Source organism: Amyelois transitella, chromosome 19 (assembly GCF_032362555.1).
Source record: "Amyelois transitella isolate CPQ chromosome 19, ilAmyTran1.1, whole genome shotgun sequence".
Classification (NCBI taxonomy): Eukaryota; Metazoa; Arthropoda; class Insecta; order Lepidoptera; family Pyralidae; genus Amyelois; species Amyelois transitella.
The window spans coordinates 10,105,085-10,127,500 of NC_083522.1; the positions used below are offsets into that span (position 1 = coordinate 10,105,085).

General features: G+C 42.1%; 3 protein-coding genes across 17 annotated transcripts; 2 read left to right on the top strand and 1 right to left on the bottom strand.

Annotated features, from left to right (window-relative positions):
- Nucleotides 1–24: 24 nt before the first annotated feature.
- LOC106139145 (transmembrane protein 209) lies at nt 25–3,994 on the top strand. 11 transcript variants are annotated; one of them, XM_060949567.1, is made up of 7 exons: nt 26–162; nt 286–601; nt 721–858; nt 1,233–1,365; nt 1,896–2,032; nt 2,547–2,736; nt 2,946–3,994. In XM_060949567.1, the coding sequence occupies exons 4-7, from the start codon at nt 1,247–1,249 to the stop codon at nt 3,796–3,798; spliced, it is 1,299 nt and encodes a 432-aa protein (XP_060805550.1). In that variant the 5' UTR covers nt 26–162; nt 286–601; nt 721–858; nt 1,233–1,246; the 3' UTR covers nt 3,799–3,994. The 11 variants fall into 11 exon arrangements, with proteins under 11 accessions (XP_060805551.1, XP_060805550.1, XP_060805547.1 ...); XM_060949564.1 differs by having other exon boundaries at nt 721–854; XM_060949565.1 differs by having other exon boundaries at nt 771–858.
- A 1,332-nt stretch (nt 3,995–5,326) lies between these two features.
- LOC106139156 (pachytene checkpoint protein 2 homolog) lies at nt 5,327–7,281 on the bottom strand. The gene has a single exon (XM_013340540.2). It carries the CDS (start codon nt 7,040–7,042, stop codon nt 5,774–5,776), a length of 1,269 nt encoding a protein of 422 aa, XP_013195994.1. The 5' UTR covers nt 7,043–7,281; the 3' UTR covers nt 5,327–5,773.
- Nucleotides 7,282–7,942: 661 nt separating this feature from the next.
- On the top strand, nt 7,943–18,419 carry LOC106139169 (neuroplastin). 5 transcript variants are annotated; one of them, XM_013340560.2, is made up of 4 exons: nt 7,943–8,084; nt 8,157–8,255; nt 16,923–17,049; nt 17,243–18,419. In XM_013340560.2, the coding sequence occupies exons 2-4, from the start codon at nt 8,186–8,188 to the stop codon at nt 17,838–17,840; spliced, it is 795 nt and encodes a 264-aa protein (XP_013196014.2). In that variant the 5' UTR covers nt 7,943–8,084; nt 8,157–8,185; the 3' UTR covers nt 17,841–18,419. The 5 variants fall into 5 exon arrangements, with proteins under 5 accessions (XP_013196014.2, XP_060805403.1, XP_060805404.1 ...); XM_060949420.1 differs by having other exon boundaries at nt 7,946–8,042; XM_060949421.1 differs by having other exon boundaries at nt 7,998–8,046.
- The last annotated feature ends 3,997 nt before the right edge of the window (nt 18,420–22,416 follow it).

Sequence of the window (22,416 nt, forward strand, 5' to 3'; positions counted from 1 at the left end):
CTTGACAGTCTTGAACTGACGAAACGTTTGACCTAGTAAATAAAAAATTTAATTGAAATCAACGACTGGACTGTGCTAGTGACAGAAGTAGATAAGAATCTACTTTCCTTGTTTTTATTTGCTCTTTGGTATAATTTTTATAGTCTTTGGAGCACCGCTTTGGTAAGGCTTTTATATATTTAGCTAGATTATTATTTTAGAATAGACTGTTGTCTTCCCTTTATATGTCTGATTGTTGTTATCACAGATATTTTTATAAATAATGTTGTTGTTCGACTTTGACAGATCCTGTTTGGTGTTGGCATTGGCATTGACATTAGATTTGTAGACAGAAAAATGAGAAATGCAAAATGATGAGATGATTAATTGATGTCAAAGCTTTCTTTGGCCCTGCTCTAGACTTGAAAAAGATAATGTCTTTGTTGTCTGTCAGTCAACTTCATCATGTCGTATGTTATGTGTGTTGTCTGTTGTTTAAATTTGATTTTGTCTAAAAGGAAACCAACGTGTTTTGCACAGGTGTTTATTTTGTCGTTTCAAAAAGAAGAGAATAAATTTATTAGGTAGGTACTTCGGCGACTTGGCGCTTGTAAGGCTGTGGGTGAGTACATTAAGTCATAATTCTTTACTTTCTTACTATAAAAGCCTCAGAAGAACATTCTGCTAATTCCATTACCATTTCTTTGCATTTTCTTCCCTCCAACGTTAATTCCGTTACAGGAGAACCTAATCTTTATCAGATAAATTTTTAATACTTCGTCCGATATAAGTTCATCAGGTTCGACACATTCAACCAGAGCAAGAGTGCAGCTTGCTCGGGCCGAAACCGAAGAGGTGCCGTACAGTATTTATCAGTAGGTACCTAACTAGTTCTTAAGTAGGTAATTACCTCATATAGCTTATCCGCATATGAAACGAATGTTGCTGAATGTCCATACCGATCAATTGAAATAGAAAATGATTAAAAAAACATAGGTGTAATAATGGTTATAAAAATGAGTATACCTTTGTTAAGAGGGGAGTGAGAGAATACTACCTGTCCTTGTCATCATGACTCATCCACTATTTATTTATATAGTAGTACCTACATGCATATTTATTTATTTGATGTATGTTATACTATAAGATAATAATGTTTTAGGTTTATTAATATCAATTGATTGTCACTTTTAAAATTTTTTATATATATCTTTATGGTATAATTTAGCTTGATTTTTCAATTTTTGTTACAGGATTAACATATATCATGGATTTAAATTTGCTGCAACATAAAATTGATTTAAATTATGCAAACAAGAAACGTTCCAGTTCTCTGAAGTGGAGCATCGTTAATGGCGTGTTCCTGCTAGTGTTTGTGTATGACCTGTGAGTTATGGGAAATCATTTCGTTTTGAACACTTTATAATTCTTTCACTCCAGTGTTGATTGCAACCTAACTGTACTGTAAAGTTTCAACATCATTAATTCAGTAGGTTGCATGAAAGAGTAACAATTATACAATAATTGAAGCTGCTTTAATGTGCAGGAGTGCCATTCAATTTTATTTAACATGAATAGTAATTAGAGGGACTCTCATACAATAAACATGAATGCATAGTTATTTACATACATACACGACAACCTTCTTTCTCCTGGCATTAAAAGCGGTTACAATGTCACCTCTCTTGGAGGGAAGCCTGCCTGAGGTGCACCTTTGAGTATGATCTTGGATTGGGTAAGCCAGGATCTCCAGGACTTACATGAAGCATCTCCCATCTGCCCTCCAAGATCTTTGCAGAGGAACCTTACCCTGGGTCAGGTGATGTTTTTTTTTCATTTCCAACTCGGACTATGTATGTATGTAGTGTTTTTAGGTTAGTATAAATTCATATTGGATTGTGTTTTTTCTGTGGCAGGTCTTGCAAATGCTCGGGCTACACCTCGCTGCTGCACTACGTGGAGCTGGCGCTGGCGGCCGTGGCGGGCGCCAACCTGCTGCAGCACGCGGCGCGGCTGCTGCGCGCCCCGCCGCGCGCGCCCCCGCCGCTGCCAGGTCGGAGTGCGGTCTAACGCGATATACCTCGTGACAACGCATGCTGTGAATATGACCTGCTCCACACCAGTGGTTGGCATTCAGCATCTGAGCTTGCTGATAAGAGCAGCTTATATAATGTATATAGATAATGTAGAATTAGATGACTCAAATTGTACAATTTACCCTGATTGAAGATATCGAATTTTCTGCTTAGTTTCATTTTATTTGGTTCATGATTACCAATTCAAGTGTGCACAGGTCTCTTTTGTTCCTTTATTTATAAACAAAATACTGTTCCATATGTTGTTTTATTGTCTTTTTATATTATTGTTCAATCATTTGTTTAAATGCTTTTTTTTGCTATTGTAATTGGCGTTCTATAATTTAATCTGTTTTTATTAGTGAAGACTTGGAATTGGCTCTTAAATGTATATTTTACAAGCTTACAATGATTGTAAAACTTGCTGTGAGTCATCCAAATATGTAATATATATAAAATATAATAAATGATCTTGAATATTGACGTTGGCAGGTTCCCCAGTCCCGCCGGCGCAGGCCCCGCCGCCGGAGGGCAGCCCCGCGCTGTCGCTGTCCCCGCGCTGGCGGCCCGCGCGCTCCCCGCCGTCCCCGCCCGCGCCCGCGCCCGCCTCGCCCCGCCGCGGCGACCATCCGCCTCGCGACGAGTTTATTGCTGATAGAAGAGTTCTAGAAGCTTATCTTGGGTTAGTTTTATTTTTTGATTGACAAGTTTGCATGATGGCAAATGAAAACAAGTACATGCATGGTAAAGAATTCTCTTTTGGTTTTTCAACTCAGTGTAATATGATGGTCGCAAGTCCAAGGTTTGTATATACAAGCAACTGTGCTTTGGTTTTCTTTATTTGAATTAATATTATTAATAGAGAAAATGTTTCAACATTTATTTCTGCAGGCAGCAGCAGTCCCGGCAGCGAGCGGCCGCGGCCGGCGGCGCGTGGGGCGGCTCGTCGCCCACGGCCGCGCCGCCGCCCTACCAGCTGTCGGCCGTGGGCGGCGACGCGCTGGAGGACGCCGGGCCCGCGCCGGGCGCCGCGCCGCACGTGTGGCGCCGCCTCAACGTGGACCCGCAGCGCCTCACGCAGTACAACCTCAACCTGCGGCTGTGGATCCACGTGACCATCCTGGCGCGGCTGGCGCGCGAGCTGGACGCGGCCGACGCGGCGCTGGCGGCGCACGAGCTGCGGCCCGGCCACGCGCCGCTGGAGCGCCTGCGCGCCGCCGCGCCCGCGCACCCGCCGTTGCGCGCGCTGCTGCCCTTCCTCGAGCCGTTCCCCGACCAGAGCTACGTGGTGCGGCGGCTGCGCGCGCTGGCGGCGGGCGGCTGCCTCAGCGAGTACCGCTGGCGCGGCGGCGGGCCGGGCTGGCGGCGCGGGCTGCCGTGCGACGCCGAGCTGGTGCTGCACGTGGTGGCGGCCTACCTGGACCTGCAGCTGCCCGCGGGCGCGGCGCCGGCGGCGCGCGCGCCCGAGCCGCCGCGGCCCTTCTCGTCGCAGCACCTGTCGGCCGCGCCCGCGCCGCCGCCGCTGGGCCCGCGCTGCCTGGCCATCCACCGCACGGCGCAGTGGCCGCCGCACTTCGTGCTGGCGCGCGGCGAGGACACGCTGGAGGCGGGCGCGGGCCGCAACAACCTGCTGCACGTGCTGCTGCTGTTCGTGGCGGCCGCGGCGCAGGCGGAGCCGCCGGCGCTGCAGCGCGTGCACCTGGGCCCGGCCGCGCTCAACATGCTGTGGATCATCGGCCGCTGACTTATGATCATAAAACTCGTGTCAGAACTTTATAACATGTGTGACAATCTCCAGTAAAGTAAGACATAAGTGCACAGAAAATAAATGTGATATTAAGTAAAAGCTGCATAAACATAATTACACAAAAAGAAGTAAAACTATTCTTCTTAAGTAATTTGTGTGATTTATCATGAAATATAAGTTGTGTCGCAATAAACTTATTTTTAATTTAATCATCCCCACCTCTCTGACTATGATCATGATCCCATAGATTAATAAAAATTACGAACTTCCATACATTACGTTTTTTGCTTGTATATAGACTAACTTTTACCCGCACCTTAAGCACCATATAATATCCCAGTACTTTTGTTTGGAAATAAGCAACCTCTTTATATTTGCAACTGGCCACAAATAAAAAGAGTTTTTCAGACAGAACATAAATAAAAAAGTGACGATCGAAAGACATGTTGAAGAGAAAATTGTTAACAAATAAGTCCCGTTTGTATTTAGTGTATAATGTAATTCTTTTAACAAAAATAAACAGTTTTGAATTAGTTCAGGAAGAGTGGAGTTTTCGTTGCATTTGTTTTTAAGTACATTTTTCCCGTACCATAATATTTTAGAGTGCATGAACAACTTTTTTGATCTTATAATGTAAGGAAAAATACCCCTTTTTTTTCAAAAAGTTAGTGCCACAGCTGATAGAAATTTACGTAATAAACATAAATTAGTCATTCCGTATCATAGGCTTAGCGAAGTCATTAAATCATTTATGGGGAACTGTATACGATTTTATAATAGGTTGCCGGAGTCTGTTGTTGATATGCCTAACCAAAAATTCAAAGAGCAAAGAAAGTACTTTGTGAGAAGGCTTATCATAGGACTGATGAATACCTGAATGATAAAAACATCTGGCTTCAGCTTGGCACAGGAACCTCGTAATGAATTGTAGTTTGATTTGAACTTAAATCAAAATTCAGTATACTCTGTATATAAATCTATTTAAAATTTTATTTATTATTAAAATCTCATATAAATAAATGAATCTGAACAATGTATTCTCTCGTCCACATGCTATTCTAAGTTTGGATATTTGTGAAGTTGATGTTGTTTGTTGCAGGTTCAATTTATAAAGTTCATTTAAATTCAACAAGTGCTTGAACAGTTGCCTATGCACTTTCATATGTAATACATAAAACATCAACTGGGTTCACATACAGTTGCCCTAATGTGCAGGTTTCCTAACAATGTTTTCCCTCACTGTAAGAGCTTCAGCTGAATACTATCAGTTGGTAATAAATCGACGGCCTCTGTGGCGCAGCGGTAGTACGCTTGTCTGTGACACCGGAGGTCCTGGGTTCGAATCCTGGCCAGGGCATGATGAGAAAAGAACTTTTTCTTATTGGCCTTGGTCTTGGATGTTTATCTATATAAGTATTTATTATGAAATATAGTATTGTTGAGTTAGTATCTCGTAACACGAAGTCTCGAACTTACTTCGAGGCTAACTCAATTTGTGTTATTTTGTTCTATATATATTTATTTTATTTTTTTATCTAATGTACAAAAATGGTATATACTGAGGTTGGGTTTTAACATGTGCATTACACTTTCAAGTCAGGTACCAACCACCGTACGACATATATGAATAAAGTAAAAGAAAAATAATATATAAGAAGAAACTTCTAATTCAATAAAAAATTAACATATTTGTTTGACACAGAGATTCAGGATCAAATATTCGAATTTCTTGCTGAAAATTCCTAGAGGAGTGAAACTACATGAACAAGTCTAGTCAAGCACAGCTGACCTCCAAAAAATCTGAAATTACAAAATCTATCAACCAGCTTGTTAAATGTATTTGGATTCATCAGATATGTTTTAAATTATAATGGTGAGTTTTACTTGCAGGTTGGAAATCATTGGCAGTCAAACCGCCTTTATCTTTAGAATATTACATTATCTTAAAATTACAGAGAGGGTTCAGACAGGATCACTGTTGGTCCTCATCGTGGAGGTCGCGCGCGTCGGCCAGGTGGTGGCGCAGCGCGGCGTGCAGCGCGTCCACGAAGCGCAGCAGGTCCGGCCGCGCCGCGCAGTGCAGCGCGCGCGCCAGCAGCGGCAGCCGGCGCAGCGCGCGCGCCGACACGCGCGCCGCGCCCGCCTCGCTGGCCGCCGCCCACAGCCGCAGCGACGCGCGCGCCGCCTCACTGTCTGCGAACCGCGAGCCCTCCAGCACTCGCAGCGAGAACAGCCGCTCGCCCGCGCGCGGCACCACCACGCCGCGCGCCGCAAGCTCGCCGCAGCAGCCGCGCAGGATCTCGTACGCGGCACGCGCCGTCGGTGGGCCCACGAGTCGTTTGACGTCGGCGCGGTCCACGAAGGCGACGTCGATCGCGCCGGTCACGTTGGACGTGGCCAGCACGAGCGCGTTGGGATGCCGCCGAAGCCGATCCAGTTGCGTGAGGATAGCGTTTACGGCGCGGATCGAGTCGGAAGGCTCGAGACCGGCGAGAGCGGCACGTCGTGCGTGCGCCAGCGACTCCACCTCGTCGACGAGCACGCAAGCGAGTAGCCTCCGATCTTCAACTATGTCACGCACGCGCTCGAACAGGCGCGCCACTAGTTTGCCGCTTTCCGAAAACCACTTGGAAAATAGTCCGTGAGCATTGATCTCGAGTAGACGTGCGCGCGGGAACCTCTCGCCCAGCCGGATGGCGAGCTTCTGAGCGAGCGCACGACACAGACTAGTCTTCCCGGTGCCCGGCGGCCCGTGCAGCAACACCACTCTGTTACACCCGACGATAGTGGGATTGACTCCACGATCGGCAAACTCGAAAGCGGTCTCTGCGAATCTTAGTGTATCCTCCTTCAATTTAGAATCGTACACTAGACTTTCCCACAATCCGTGGAACTCTTCTGAAGGCAGAGACCAGACATCGGCAGCGGCTAGCTCTTCTCCAGAAGCGTTATCTGTCATCGTGTCGGTCTCCACACCAAAAGCATCTAATTTAAAAACATGATACACAAGTTCTGAGTTAGTCATTTGCACTTCGGTGTCGTGATCTATGTCACAAAATGTTATAGATTGTACATGTTCATTGAGTTCAACATTTTCTTCTAAATCCTTATCACTTAGTGTGGTGCCGGGACTGATACAAGAAAATCTTGCCAAGTAAGAATGAACTATTCCTTTCACAAAGTCTTTACTCTCACGGCTTTTTCTTTTCTGCACCACTTCTACATGTAGTGTATTATTCATGATTAACAGACTCACCACAAGATATTCATAGAAGTGTTCTATTAAAAAAGGTTCGAAAACACCATAAATATTTTGATAACCACCAAACACTAGGTAAATACCATCACCGACAGATAATTAGTTTATTTTTAGAAATATAATATAGAAATTATTTCATTCCAACATAAATCTCAGGCAAAATAAATTTAAAATAAAGAAAATTGTTAAACACAACGGCTATTCAAATGCTTCGAATTCAAATCAAAGGACAAGTCGTGACAGCGCAGTCGCGGTGACTGACATTGACAATGACAACATAACAAGAAACATAGATACCTAAAGAGTAAATGTAAATATAAATTAGAATCATTATAAAATATATAATTAAATACGTTCTAAAAAGTACGAAACAAAAAAATTGTCATATTGATAAAGATGGACATAATTTAAACAGCAAAATTTACAAGTGTTTTAATTAATATTAAAACGGTTTCACAACTTTTTACGGAGTGTGAGGATATGAAAGTGGACAATTTTCTCCTCGCGCTCTTTCTATGCTTTCGTACAATTTCTTTGTAGATAACCCGTGAACTCATATTGGAAAGATGGTGTTGTCTATTAAAGTTATTATTTTTTATAAAATAATTTGTTTAAATGTTGTTGTTGTTGTTAATGGGTTGTACACACAAAAATATGAACGTTCTAGACATAAAATTTAAATTAATGTTCTTAAATCTGTTCACTTTGTATAAGTTTGTATGTCTACTAATACATAAAAAATGTTTGCAACATCCGAAAGGGTAAATATGAAGATCTGTTATACATTATATTTAAGACCTTGTTGTACTCATATTATGCAAATAAAAGTTTGAATTTGAATTTAATGGTTTTTACTTCCTCACGTGTCGGTCACCCACTTTACTATTTGACAGGTTCATTTCATTCAATTCATTCTTTCCTGTCTTTTCTGTCAAGAAAATTATAGAAGAAAATATTTCATTGATGGCGTAGAATTTCTACAGTAGGTAGTGAGTTACTTATTGTACGCTAAATTAATAAACGAGTAGGTACTTCATCAAACAGTAGTTAAGAGTTTCGTTATTAGGATAAAAGAATTTGGATATTTGTGTTATAGGTCTAGTAATTTTGTGAAGAGCAGCAATCATGCGAGGGGAATTGTATTTGCCATTGGCACTTCTATTTTTATCCAGTGGACTTTCCTCAAATGCGCAAAGTAAGTACCTACCTGCTTATATGATAAATTGCGAACATTCGTGTTGAATGACGAATCCTTTGTCTTTTAATTGTGATCAAGTTTTTTTATACCTTGCAAACTGTCATGTCATGGCTATTGATCCTGATGTCATGGTATGGACTTATTGGGCGTTTTCCAATTTATCGTAACTACTCGTCATGCTTTTTTGTGTCTAGAAATATGTACGGTGTCCTTCTAGCATCATAGGTATTTAAGTTTTGGTTGAATCTGTTGCCTTAACTAAAGTTCTTATTCTTGTGATGACCTTCACTACAGATACCTATCTAATATGCTGTCTGATATTCAATACATGCAATGAAGCTACAATATTTATGTTTCAGTCCGCAGTATTTTTATTTTATTTTAAGTTTTAGAGTTTACCCATTCTTCGGCTGATCACAGCAAAGATCACATTTACTTAATTACAACAATAACTGCAAAAAATTTAAAATAATTAGGTAATCAGTAACAATTGGAGTATGCTGTCATATTTCTGAGAGTCTTCTCTCAAATTTTGTTTGTTACCGCTTCTTCTGCACTGACGCCTTGGAAGCGGCAGTAAACTTAGTTTTTAAGTACGTCAACCAAGTTGTTAAACCATACGACAATTATTAAGCGATAAAATAATATCCTATAATAATGAATAAAAAATTTTGAATTTTGAATTTTTGAATTTTGAATAGTGGAGACTCAGTCTGTGTTATCTGACATGTATATATATTTATTTTAGAAAACTATATAGATTTGATTTAATTTACTACCCCAACTCAAACCACTTGTATGACGAGAACAAAAATAAATTTGCTGAATGGACCAATCCTGCTACAATTGTTTCTGCTTTATGCAATACCTTTTTTCATCTCCTTCACTTTATCTGAAAAACTCAGTGTTTGGGTTCTTTCTTACAATTAAGTTTTCCCTATAAATTAACATATTCCTAAAAATTGTTTTTTTTTAGTTACATTGTTTCAGTTATATTACTAATAAACTATAGTTTTTATTATAAGACAACTTAAAATGTTAAGGATATTACAATGAAACTGTTTTATATGAAGATCATATTTGTAAGGTTCTTATGAATAACCTGAAGTGACTTCGGTAGTATGAGAAGTGATTTACACCAACTAAGTATTTAAACTGGCTTTCATATTTAAAGTTGTTTCTATTAAATGGTTGTTTCTGGAACCTTTATATCATTAAATGTATGTTAAAACATAAAACAACAGCAAAGTATGTAAACTTATCAGAACGGCCTCATTTCTACATTAATAGTAAACTTATTGAATTAAACTGCTTAATCTGCTTGTTATAGTCTAGGTTAAAGTTGTTTTTATTAATTTATTAAATGATGTCAGTAAAATCTTGCATGAATTCATCAGCCTTGGCTAAACTACAACGCCAACAGATAAAGATAACATCAAATTTGACTTCAGCAGTGACAACTAAGTTGTGTGAAACATTCTGTCTTTCCCACTAGTTGCATCGAGTTGTCCCATGTTGGGGTGGGAGTCCGTAGTAATCAGAGATTTGACACCCTGTTACAGTTTTGTTCTTTTTAAAGAAGCATAGTGCAACCCACACTATTTTTGAGCTTAGTCAAGTTTCAGTCTTTTACTGTAACATGTAGGTATGTGTATGCACATATAATAACATTTAAAAATTTGTTGTTTGCTAATTTGCTCATGAAGATGTTATAAGTATTTATTCAAGATAAGTTGGCTTCGTTTTATAGTCCCTCTGTTATTGGTATCGTCGAACAAACAAGAGAACAGATAACAAGACGATTGCTGAGCCCGAGCCGAGACGCAGTGCTCCGCAGATTGCGGCACGCCGGCTTGTGTCTGCCGGCGACGTCATGCCGTAATGTATCTCGTATTCCATGCCGCTGTTCCCCGGCCGCGCTTCACATACTCTTTTATCGAAGCCGTTATCGCATCCACATTTATCAGATATAACAAAATGCTTGGAGGCAAGATTAGAAATCCAAATTATATGTTTACCTAATTGAAACAGTGTCATAACAATTGTATGTATAATAAAGCGGAGGGGCACATATTTATGCTTCATTCACAATAGTCCACATAGTTTTATCGTTGTAATGCGCCGCCGCCATGCCATTGTAGTTATTTTTACATCACCTAAATTAACTGATGTCCTCTTCTGAGGACAGTAACAAGAAACCATCATCATGGCCGCACGAGATGTTGTGTGGGACATAGGCCTCCCATAAATGTTTCCACCTTGCCCATTCGGAAGAAACCTGCATTTAGCGTCATTCTGTAACCCTAATCAGGCCAAGAGTGCGTTGTTTTTCTTACGCTGATACGTGGTGGCCATCTTACAACATTTTTCCCGTCCCGTCAAAAAATTGCCATTTCGACGAGCCAATCCGTTGCGATTAGATTGGTAAATTTTGTTCCTCTGATAAGTGATAAGTGTTTCGTTACATTTTTATTGTATTTGACCTTTTGGTCCACACAAGTAACCGGAGACTTATTTAATGTTCCATCCAGCACCACAACATTAATTTGTTGTCTGTCATGACTGATTCGCGTAGGTTTATTGGACTCTTGATCATCAGGTCTTCTTTTGTCGCTAAACGTCGTACTGTAATTGTCAAGTTTTATGTAAAATTATTAACTTAAGTTTACTTAACTTTTTCTAATTCGGCCCCGGTGTGGGAAGTAGAAAGGAAAATAGATTTTTGAGGGATAGGAACGTGAAGTCAGTTACCGAAGAGTGAGTGAATGGCGTGCGCAGAGACGGGCGCGGCGGAGGAGCGCGAGGTGCGCGTGGAGGCGGGCGCGCCGCTGCTGGTGGAGTGCGCGCTGCGCGTGGAGCAGCGCGCCGAGTGGCGGCTGGAGGGGCGCGCCGTGCCGCCCGACATGCGGCCCGCGCCCGAGAGCGCGCCCGCCGACGGCTGGGTCACGGCGCGCCTGCGGGCGCCCGCCGCGCGCGCGCACCACGCCGGCGAGTACACGTGCGCGCCGCCCGCCGCGCCGCTCCGCCAGCGCGTGCGCGTGCTGCTGCGCGCGCGCTCTGCCGGTACCGCCCGCCTGTAGCACACGCCCGTAGCGCGCCGCATGTCCGCGTCACCGCCGGCACCGGCAACGTATAGTCGTGCTTGAAGGCCACACGGTCACAGTATTTGCGACTGCTTTGCTGTTGTTTTTTGTCATTTGTAGTGCAGACATCGTATTTATTTCGTCAAAGTATTTATATGTTTGTAGATAGTTAATACAAATCGGTTTATTGTTCGTTGTACCTACATGGAGCCGTAATGAAGGTGGAAGTCTGGCCGTAGCTGATTTTCCGTACAATCATCTGCCTTAATGCCTTTTACCATACTTATCCCTATTTTAGTCGTATTTGATATTGTAACTATAAGTAGCTAGTTTGGTCAACAGTCTCTGTAGATGTAGATAGCTGATACGGTAGCTAGTATTTGATAATTCCAGTAACATGTACCTATAATTGTATAAGCCAAGGGTTGCGAACTTAATGTAATTTTTAAGTGTATGAACTCGCAAATTATTATTCATTGGTACGTTTAGGTATCGTGTGAGCCATGTCCAATTATATTTACTACGCAATGAATGATATGACGGGTGTGAGTGGCGGGAGTAGAGGCAGCGGACGTGGTAATTATTTTTGGTTTCCTGTTAGAGCAAGAGCCCGTGAACGCCAGACATACCTTATTTTGTAAAAGCTGAAAGTTTCTGTAAATATGCCTCTAGTACAGGTTGGAACGATCCTCACCTATGATACTCAGGCAGTGGTTGCTTTGGCAGGTAGCAGGTAATAAAGGTATACTTTTTTCAACCTGAAATTCATTAATTTGTAAAGCTCTATTTTTTGATTATTATCCGTAATAATACACAAACTCGCGTTACTCATTGCCAGACACCTACTATGGTTGCAACCCCTTGCCAGACACCCCTAAACTATAATATTTTGTAACTCTACTTACGTCATTTTGTAAAATCTGAATTTAATACATATTTTTCGGGGAATTATTCAAATAACGTTTCTGTAGTAGCCAGACATTTTTGAAGGTTCTATTATCCTGCCAGACGCATTGGAGTGTGCAAAGAATGCAAGAGTGCGGAGTATATGTAGTAACTGGCTCTTGGGCTATGTTATGTCGACGGTCATGCCTACTAATATGTTTTTTGAGAATTGTTAGTTTACTAAGTTTTGGCAGATTTATAAATGAAACACGTAAGTTGATAGTTAACGAACGACTAATTTATTTTAAGACATTAGACAGAGGGTACAGATACACAAATAATAACAGTAGATGGCGGTACTCTACTCATTTTTGATATTCGTTTCAACACCCCCACTATATCAAAATTACAAATAACCCTGTGACCTCTATAAAACTGTGTAATAACACTAATAACAAACATATAAAATAAAACTTATTTTTCAACAATTCCAAGTGTTTCCATGAATTTATAATGTTTTATTACAGGCAACCCTTTAGTTAATAAGTCAGCGGGCATACTGGCAGTTGGCAAATATTTAGTTTCAACTTTATTACTGATAATTACATCCTTTATGAAATTATAACGCACATCAATGTGTTTTGAACGCTTATGTGACTGATGGTTATTTGCCAGCTTCAATGCACTCTGACTGTCATTATACAATGTAATCTTTTTACAAGAACCAGTTAATTCACACTCTAAATTTTGTAAATAGATTGCTTCTCTGCATGCTTCTGACAAAGCCATATACTCTGCCTCACAACTACTCAATGCTACAGTTCTTTGCTTTTTACTTTCCCAAGAAATAGCAGACCCAGATTTCATAAAACAAAATCCAGTATATGAACGTCGGTCAATGGCATCGCTAGCCCAGTCTGCATCTACAAATCCTATCAGTTCTGCTGTTTCTTTGGAATATCTTAAACAATAGTTTTTGGTTTTCAATAAATACTTTAATATTCTCTTAGCATAATTCCAATGACTATATGAATAACAATTATTGAATTGGCTGAGATAGCTAACTGAATATGCAATATCTGGTCGAGTGAGAACGGCCAAATACATTAAACTTCCAATTAATTTTTGAAATGGCAACTCATTACAAACATTTGACTTTTCAACATTTAATTTACACTCTATAGGAGTATCAGCTGTATTACATTCAGACATATCAAATTTATTAGCCAATTGTTCAATATAATGCTCCTGATCCACTGTAATTACATTTGAGCTTTTATTAATGTTGACTCTCATGCCTAAATATTGTTTAACTTGACCCAAATTCTTTATTTTAAATTTTTGACTCAAAGCTTTTAACAAACAATCTGTTTCTGAATTTTCATTAGAAAATATAATAAAATCATCAACATAAACTCCAACAATAGTTAATTTTCCATTACTATGTTTCTTTATAAATACACAAGGTTCTAATTTACTTTTAATGAACCCTAACTTACACAATGTATCCTCAACCCTCTGATACCATGCTAATGAGGATTGTTTGAGTCCATAAACAGCTTTTCTTAATTTTAAAACTTTACTTGAATTATCAATGGGAAATCCTTCTGGCAAATGCATGTAAATACTCTCTTTTAAATATCCATTAAGAAAGGCTGTTGTGACATCCAAATGAGTGATGTCCATATCTAATTGCACACTCAAAGCAAACAGTAAGCGCAAAGTTGCATGTCTAATCACAGGTGAAAATGTTTCCTGATAGTCCACACCGGCCTTCTGTGTAAAACCTTTTGCTACAAGTCTGGCACGATATTTCACTCTATTATCACAATCAAATTTCTTCCTCAAGACCCATTTACACTGTACTACACTCGCGTTTTCTGGAGCATCGACAATCTCCCACACTTGATTGTCTTCGAATGACTGCAGCTCCTCTGCCATCGCCTGCAACCACTGTTGTTTCTCAGGACCACTGATAGCCTCTGCAAAAGTCATCCCATCTACTTCTCCTGGCGTAGTACATATGTTAGCAAAGCCGTATCTTGAAGGTTTCTCCCTCACTCTCTTCTCTTTTTCTTGTGGCATGTCTCTTGTCTCTGAAGTTTCTCCTTCTTTGGATTTACTACTGGCCTTTTCTTGCATGATTCTGTCTTCTTCTTTCTGAAAGTTTGTGATCTCTTCTTCCTGCAAGATTTCTTCGTTGCCATCCAAATATTCTGATTCACTGGAGCTCGACTGATCCAATGGTTCTAGTTTCACCACAGATTCCTCCAATAGCTCCCCCACTGAATCTGTGTTTTCTATTGGAACTGCCACCATCTCTTCTGTGATCTTCTTCTCATATATAATAACATCTCTGCTTGTTGTTATTTTGTTCTGTACTGGATCATATATCCTATAGCCCTTGATGTTATCGCAGAAACCAACTAGTATATGTTTTTTAGACTTCCTGTCCCATTTTGTCCTTTTTTCTTTTGGTATGTGCACCATTACGGGACTTCCAAATATGCGTATATGCTGCAAATTTGGTTTTGTTCCAGTCCAAGCTTCATATGGAGTCTTTTCAATACTTGAAGTCACCGTTCTATTCTTTAAATAGACAGCGGTGTTGGCTGCTTCAGCCCAAAACTTTTTTTCTAATTGAGCTTCGAAAAGTAAGCATCTTGCTCTCTCCACTATGGTTCTGTTTAACCTCTCACTGAGCCCATTCTGCTCCGGAGTATACGGGTTAGTTTTTTGATGTATAATACCTTCCTTCTTCAAGTAATTTTCGAAATCATTACTACAGTACTCACTGCCATTGTCCGTTCTTAAGATCTTTATTTTCTTGTTCTGATAGTTCTCCACCATCGACTTGAACTCTTTAAAATAGCTTAAGGCTTCACTTTTGGCTTTTAAGAAGTATATGAAGGTCATTCTACTGTAATCGTCTATAAACAGTATAAAATATTTAGCACCCCCTATTGACTTGCTCTCCATGGGGCCGCAGATGTCTGAATGGATAATCTGTAGCAATTCTGTTGCACGTGAACCTGTCGAAAATGGCAGCCTAGACTGTTTTCCTTCACAACATATTTCACAACTTGATTTACTTGTTGTGAACTTGTCTGGATAATCTAGTCCGTCCACTAATCCGCAACGCTTCATTTTATTCATATCACTGCTGTTTATATGGCCTAGACGCTTATGCCATGTCTCCCCATTCACTGAAGTTGATGTCAATAAACAATTCTGTATTTGTAGGTTAACTTTGTAAACACCATTAATTAAATCCGCATCAGCAACCAAATCCCCTGACTGGTTTCTTATTATGCACTTGTTTGGCTCGAAAACAACACTGTTTCCATTCTTTATCAGTTCACTGACCGATAACAGGTTAGTTGTCAGACTTGGAATACACAAAACATTCTTCACTGTTATGTCGTAATTATAACTTGTAGTTATTTCCATATCGCCTGAACATAGGACAGGTACTTTTGTCTTATTTGCGATAATTATCTCTGGCAAATTCGATGAAAACACGGGATTTTGCACCCAACTTTCGTTCGCGGTCATGTGCATACTGGCGCCGCTATCAATGTAGAAATCACTTTTATTGAACTCGCCACTTAGAAAAACAACACTAAAAGCGTTACTGTGTTTCTTATTTTCTGGTTTCTCTTTTAAAAGTGGACATTGATTACGAAAATGTCCAGTTTCCTTGCATTTGTAACATGTTATTACTTTTGTACTTTTAACATTCGAGTTTGACGTATGTCCGCCATGTTTACTAGTGCTGCCACCTTTCGTCGGTTTCTTTTTATGCCAATTTTTTGCAAGTAATGCTGAATTACGTTCCGTTTCATTTGCATCGACTGATTCCATATCAAGTAATTTCGTCTTGATTGAATCGGCAGTTATGTTCATCCCGGAATGTTCAATAGCCATAATCATCGGCATAAATCGCTCTGGTAATCCAGCTAGTAACAATGAACCAATCCATTCATCGTTAATCGCAAAACCAGTTCCGCTTAAACGTTGAGACGTTTCTACAATTTGTGTCACATAACTCGTCATATTCTCACAATTTTCTAATCTGATAGAAATTAAATGACGTAACAAAGTAATCCTTCTCGAAAAACCTGAATCGTCGAACAATGATCGAAGCTTTGTCCACAATTCTTTCGTAGTCTTTGTTTCTTTTATGTGCACAAATAATGATGAATCGATAGTCAATATCAGCTTAGCTCGTGCTTTTAGATCTGCCGCTGCAGCTGCTGCCTCAGTTCCTTCTGTCTTCAGATATTTGTCCGCGCCTTCCAAAACCAACAGATTTTCAACGGCGAACGCCCAATCCTCGAAGTTCTCGCGCCCTTTGAGCTTTGGCACGTTAGTTAGGTAACCGGTGCTCATTTTGCTGCTCGCACAACACAAAATAGTCCACAAAACTGTATACTTTTACAATTATTGTTTTTTTACTGCAAAGCGGTCAGGGAGGGGTCCATAACCTATAAATGAAACACGTAAGTTGATAGTTAACGAACGACTAATTTATTTTAAGACATTAGACAGAGGGTACAGATACACAAATAATAACAGTAGATGGCGGTACTCTACTCATTTTTGATATTCGTTTCAACAAGATTGAATCGCCGTAAGTAGTAGTTTTAGCGGTGTTGTGTATAGCAGTAATGGCAGTGTCGTAATGGCATTGCAGACGCGGAGGGCGGCGCGGAGGAGGGCGCGGAGGCGAGCGCGGCGGACGGCGAGCCCGTGCTGTACTTCGAGCGCGTCATCGAGCTCAACTGCACCAACCCCAACCTGCCCAAGGACACCTACCACTGGTCAGTGCCCGTCTCACGTGGTCATTTATGAAAGATCAATAATTACATCTTTTTGACACACGCATTTAGCTATCAGATCAGCTGCTAGTGTGGTCAAAATTATATACATAATAATTAGTTTGCACTCGCTCTGTGTGTATTAAGTACACTCATTGATTACAAAAAATTGTAACACGTTTTTAATTCGGTGCAGGACTAAGAACAATACCGAGGTGTCGCAGCTGAAGGACAAGCGGTTCCAGCTGCTGGAGGGCGACGCCGTGCTGCGCGTGAAGCCGGCGCACGAGCTGGACTTCGGCAACTACTCGTGCGCGTCCCGCGGCGGGCACGCGCTCTCGTGGCGCGTGTGGGGCCGCCCGCACGCCAAGCTGGCCGCCGACACCAACGTCGTGGAGGGCCAGAAGCTGAAGCTGTCGTGCAAGGTGGTCGGCAAGCCGGCGCCCGCCGTCTCGTGGCGGTTCCGCAACGGCTCGGAGGGCGCCGAGCTGCCGCTGGAGGAGGGCGCGCTGGACGGCCGCGTCAGCTTCGAGGACGCGGACGGCGTGCCGGCCAGCGTGCTGGTGCTGGCGGACGCGCGGCGCGCCGACGCGGGCGCGTACTCGTGCGTGCCGGGCGCCGCGGGCGTCAACGCGACCACGACGCTGCGCGTGAAGGACATGTACGCCGCGCTGTGGCCCTTCCTCGGCATCTGCGCCGAGGTGTTCGTGCTGTGCGCCATCATCCTGGTGTACGAGAAGCGCCGCACCAAGCCCGAGCTGGACGACTCCGACACCGACAACCACGACCAGTAAATGGCGGATGCGCTGCTGGAAATACCTCCTTTATTTCTATTAACCCAATCATTGTTTTTATTAACTTTAAGAGTAATTCCATCGCAAAAAAAAGAGATAAGGACGCGATAGGCGCCTCGGGTCGCCGCGACCTCGACCTGCCCTCATCCTCATACTACTAATCTTGTTTGAAGTGTCGACGTTTTAAAGTAAATTAGCTAAATAATTGTGATTATATTTTACTTAAAGGTTCGCTCCCATTGCTCGTATAACATGCAAGAATTAAATCAATTGTAACATGTTGCATTGACAATGAGAGAATAACTAGCCTGTTTAAAGCAATTTAAAACGATTTTATTTTTTATCTTTTGTATTCGTTATAATTATGACTTGGAAGCTATGTTAATACTAGAAAGATTTTATTAAATGTGTTACTTATTATAATTGTAAAATAAGTTATTCATAGTAGTTGTAACATTGTAAGTATGTTAGTACTGAAGTGTTCGGCGGTCGTGCGCGGCCGCCGCGCCTCACTGCCTGTAGTCATGTGCCTCGTGCTTTCAGTTTCGTACTCAATAAAACACATTATGTTAATTAAAAGGCTTGTTTTATTTCATTAACTAAATGGGTTAACAATGTTTGTATAGGTTATCAAAGTTTCGATACTTAATGAAAAAATGTAATAGTTCTTCCGCTTGGCATAAGATGGCGCTGCAACGAAAGTAAAACGCGGTATGGTTTATTATTAAAATTATTAAAAAAATGCCTGGGCGGGGTTAGGTTTATGTCGACGGGGTTTTTTTTCTATTTTTTATTTTATTTGTTTTATTTTATATAATGTTTTCTTTTTTGTTTCATATTATGCAAATAAAAGTTTGAAAGTTTGATAGTTTATATTCAGAATGAGCATCGGTGACAGTTTCCGCGCCGGCTCCACTGCAATTTTGTTCTAGGTCGACAGATTTAACGTAACATACATAAAAAAGCAAGCTTATTTTGTAGATTTTTAAGGAATTTCCTGGTAAATCTTCCACATTTCTTAAACTTAAATAAAATTTGTACGAGATACCTAGCAAACAATGTATTTTTATGAACGCAAAAATAAATTTTCAAATCGTGTTATAAATACTTGTTCGAGAGAGTTTGAGAAAAAGAAAGAGAATGACGCGGGAACTACGTTTTTTAAATACAGATCAGTACAAATGTTTAAGTCCATATTTTTGTAATGTTAACAAGTTTCAGTAAAGTGAATAAATAAATGCATGCATCAACATTAACAATCATATTGGGGGATTTTGATTTATTAAGTCAAGTTATTGTTATAATTTTTACTACACTATTAACCTAGAATGTAAACAAATCTTTGTACGAAATTCTAAATTGCTTATTTTGTGTGTGAATCGATTTATCCTATAAATAGAAAGAAAAGGCTAAAGTCGCAACTCCGCCTCGCAGGAGCGTGACGAAGATGAAGGCAACTGCTGGAAGCAAATCGGCAAAACACAAGAACAAAGGAAAAGATTACGACCATTCGTTACTAGATGGCACTGTAAGCAAAGTAACATGCGGTGTGGTTTCACGTTCAATAGAACCTAAAGAAACGCAATCGCCCGGGAGGGCGGGTTAGGTTAACGACGGGTTAGGTTAACGACGGGTTAGGTTAACGACGGGTTAGGTTAACGACGGGTTAGGTTAACGACGGGTTAGGTTAACGACGGGTTAGGTTAACGACGGGTTAGGTTAACGACGGGTTAGGTTAACGACGGGTTAGGTTAACGACGGGTTAGGTTAACGACGGGTTAGGTTAACGACGGGTTAGGTTAACGACGGGTTAGGTTAACGACGGGTTAGGTTAACGACGGGTTAGGTTAACGACGGGTTAGGTTAACGACGGGTTAGGTTAACGACGGGTTAGGTTAACGACGGGTTAGGTTAACGACGGGTTAGGTTAACGACGGGTTAGGTTAACGACGGGTTAGGTTAACGACGGGTTAGGTTAACGACGGGTTAGGTTAACGACGGGTTAGGTTAACGACGGGTTAGGTTAACGACGGGTTAGGTTAACGACGGGTTAGGTTAACGACGGGTTAGGTTAACGACGGGTTAGGTTAACGACGGGTTAGGTTAACGACGGGTTAGGTTAACGACGGGTTAGGTTAACGACGGGTTAGGTTAACGACGGGTTAGGTTAACGACGGGTTAGGTTAACGACGGGTTAGGTTAACGACGGGTTAGGTTAACGACGGGTTAGGTTAACGACGGGTTAGGTTAACGACGGGTTAGGTTAACGACGGGTTAGGTTAACGACGGGTTAGGTTAACGACGGGTTAGGTTAACGACGGGTTAGGTTAACGACGGGTTAGGTTAACGACGGGTTAGGTTAACGACGGGTTAGGTTAACGACGGGTTAGGTTAACGACGGGTTAGGTTAACGACGGGTTAGGTTAACGACGGGTTAGGTTAACGACGGGTTAGGTTAACGACGGGTTAGGTTAACGACGGGTTAGGTTAACGACGGGTTAGGTTAACGACGGGTTAGGTTAACGACGGGTTAGGTTAACGACGGGTTAGGTTAACGACGGGTTAGGTTAACGACGGGTTAGGTTAACGACGGGTTAGGTTAACGACGGGTTAGGTTAACGACGGGTTAGGTTAACGACGGGTTAGGTTAACGACGGGTTAGGTTAACGACGGGTTAGGTTAACGACGGGTTAGGTTAACGACGGGTTAGGTTAACGACGGGTTAGGTTAACGACGGGTTAGGTTAACGACGGGTTAGGTTAACGACGGGTTAGGTTAACGACGGGTTAGGTTAACGACGGGTTAGGTTAACGACGGGTTAGGTTAACGACGGGTTAGGTTAACGACGGGTTAGGTTAACGACGGGTTAGGTTAACGACGGGTTAGGTTAACGACGGGTTAGGTTAACGACGGGTTAGGTTAACGACGGGTTAGGTTAACGACGGGTTAGGTTAACGACGGGTTAGGTTAACGACGGGTTAGGTTAACGACGGGTTAGGTTAACGACGGGTTAGGTTAACGACGGGTTAGGTTAACGACGGGTTAGGTTAACGACGGGTTAGGTTAACGACGGGTTAGGTTAACGACGGGTTAGGTTAACGACGGGTTAGGTTAACGACGGGTTAGGTTAACGACGGGTTAGGTTAACGACGGGTTAGGTTAACGACGGGTTAGGTTAACGACGGGTTAGGTTAACGACGGGTTAGGTTAACGACGGGTTAGGTTAACGACGGGTTAGGTTAACGACGGGTTAGGTTAACGACGGGTTAGGTTAACGACGGGTTAGGTTAACGACGGGTTAGGTTAACGACGGGTTAGGTTAACGACGGGTTAGGTTAACGACGGGTTAGGTTAACGACGGGTTAGGTTAACGACGGGTTAGGTTAACGACGGGTTAGGTTAACGACGGGTTAGGTTAACGACGGGTTAGGTTAACGACGGGTTAGGTTAACGACGGGTTAGGTTAACGACGGGTTAGGTTAACGACGGGTTAGGTTAACGACGGGTTAGGTTAACGACGGGTTAGGTTAACGACGGGTTAGGTTAACGACGGGTTAGGTTAACGACGGGTTAGGTTAACGACGGGTTAGGTTAACGACGGGTTAGGTTAACGACGGGTTAGGTTAACGACGGGTTAGGTTAACGACGGGTTAGGTTAACGACGGGTTAGGTTAACGACGGGTTAGGTTAACGACGGGTTAGGTTAACGACGGGTTAGGTTAACGACGGGTTAGGTTAACGACGGGTTAGGTTAACGACGGGTTAGGTTAACGACGGGTTAGGTTAACGACGGGTTAGGTTAACGACGGGTTAGGTTAACGACGGGTTAGGTTAACGACGGGTTAGGTTAACGACGGGTTAGGTTAACGACGGGTTAGGTTAACGACGGGTTAGGTTAACGACGGGTTAGGTTAACGACGGGTTAGGTTAACGACGGGTTAGGTTAACGACGGGTTAGGTTAACGACGGGTTAGGTTAACGACGGGTTAGGTTAACGACGGGTTAGGTTAACGACGGGTTAGGTTAACGACGGGTTAGGTTAACGACGGGTTAGGTTAACGACGGGTTAGGTTAACGACGGGTTAGGTTAACGACGGGTTAGGTTAACGACGGGTTAGGTTAACGACGGGTTAGGTTAACGACGGGTTAGGTTAACGACGGGTTAGGTTAACGACGGGTTAGGTTAACGACGGGTTAGGTTAACGACGGGTTAGGTTAACGACGGGTTAGGTTAACGACGGGTTAGGTTAACGACGGGTTAGGTTAACGACGGGTTAGGTTAACGACGGGTTAGGTTAACGACGGGTTAGGTTAACGACGGGTTAGGTTAACGACGGGTTAGGTTAACGACGGGTTAGGTTAACGACGGGTTAGGTTAACGACGGGTTAGGTTAACGACGGGTTAGGTTAACGACGGGTTAGGTTAACGACGGGTTAGGTTAACGACGGGTTAGGTTAACGACGGGTTAGGTTAACGACGGGTTAGGTTAACGACGGGTTAGGTTAACGACGGGTTAGGTTAACGACGGGTTAGGTTAACGACGGGTTAGGTTAACGACGGGTTAGGTTAACGACG

Bases quoted from the DNA above. Each gene is read 5' to 3' on its own strand.
- LOC106139145 (XM_060949568.1), top strand. From the start codon at position 1,247: ATGGATTTAAATTTGCTGCAACATAAAATTGATTTAAATTATGCAAAC. The intron at 1,366-1,895 runs GTGAGTTATGGG...TTTCTGTGGCAG, and splicing joins CTAGTGTTTGTGTATGACCT to GTCTTGCAAATGCTCGGGCT. The intron at 2,737-2,945 runs GTTAGTTTTATT...TTATTTCTGCAG, and splicing joins GTTCTAGAAGCTTATCTTGG to GCAGCAGCAGTCCCGGCAGC.
- LOC106139156 (XM_013340540.2), bottom strand. From the start codon at position 7,042: ATGAATAATACACTACATGTAGAAGTGGTGCAGAAAAGAAAAAGCCGT.
- LOC106139169 (XM_013340560.2), top strand. From the start codon at position 8,186: ATGCGAGGGGAATTGTATTTGCCATTGGCACTTCTATTTTTATCCAGT. The intron at 8,256-16,922 runs GTAAGTACCTAC...ATGGCATTGCAG, and splicing joins ACTTTCCTCAAATGCGCAAA to ACGCGGAGGGCGGCGCGGAG. The intron at 17,050-17,242 runs GTCAGTGCCCGT...AATTCGGTGCAG, and splicing joins CCCAAGGACACCTACCACTG to GACTAAGAACAATACCGAGG.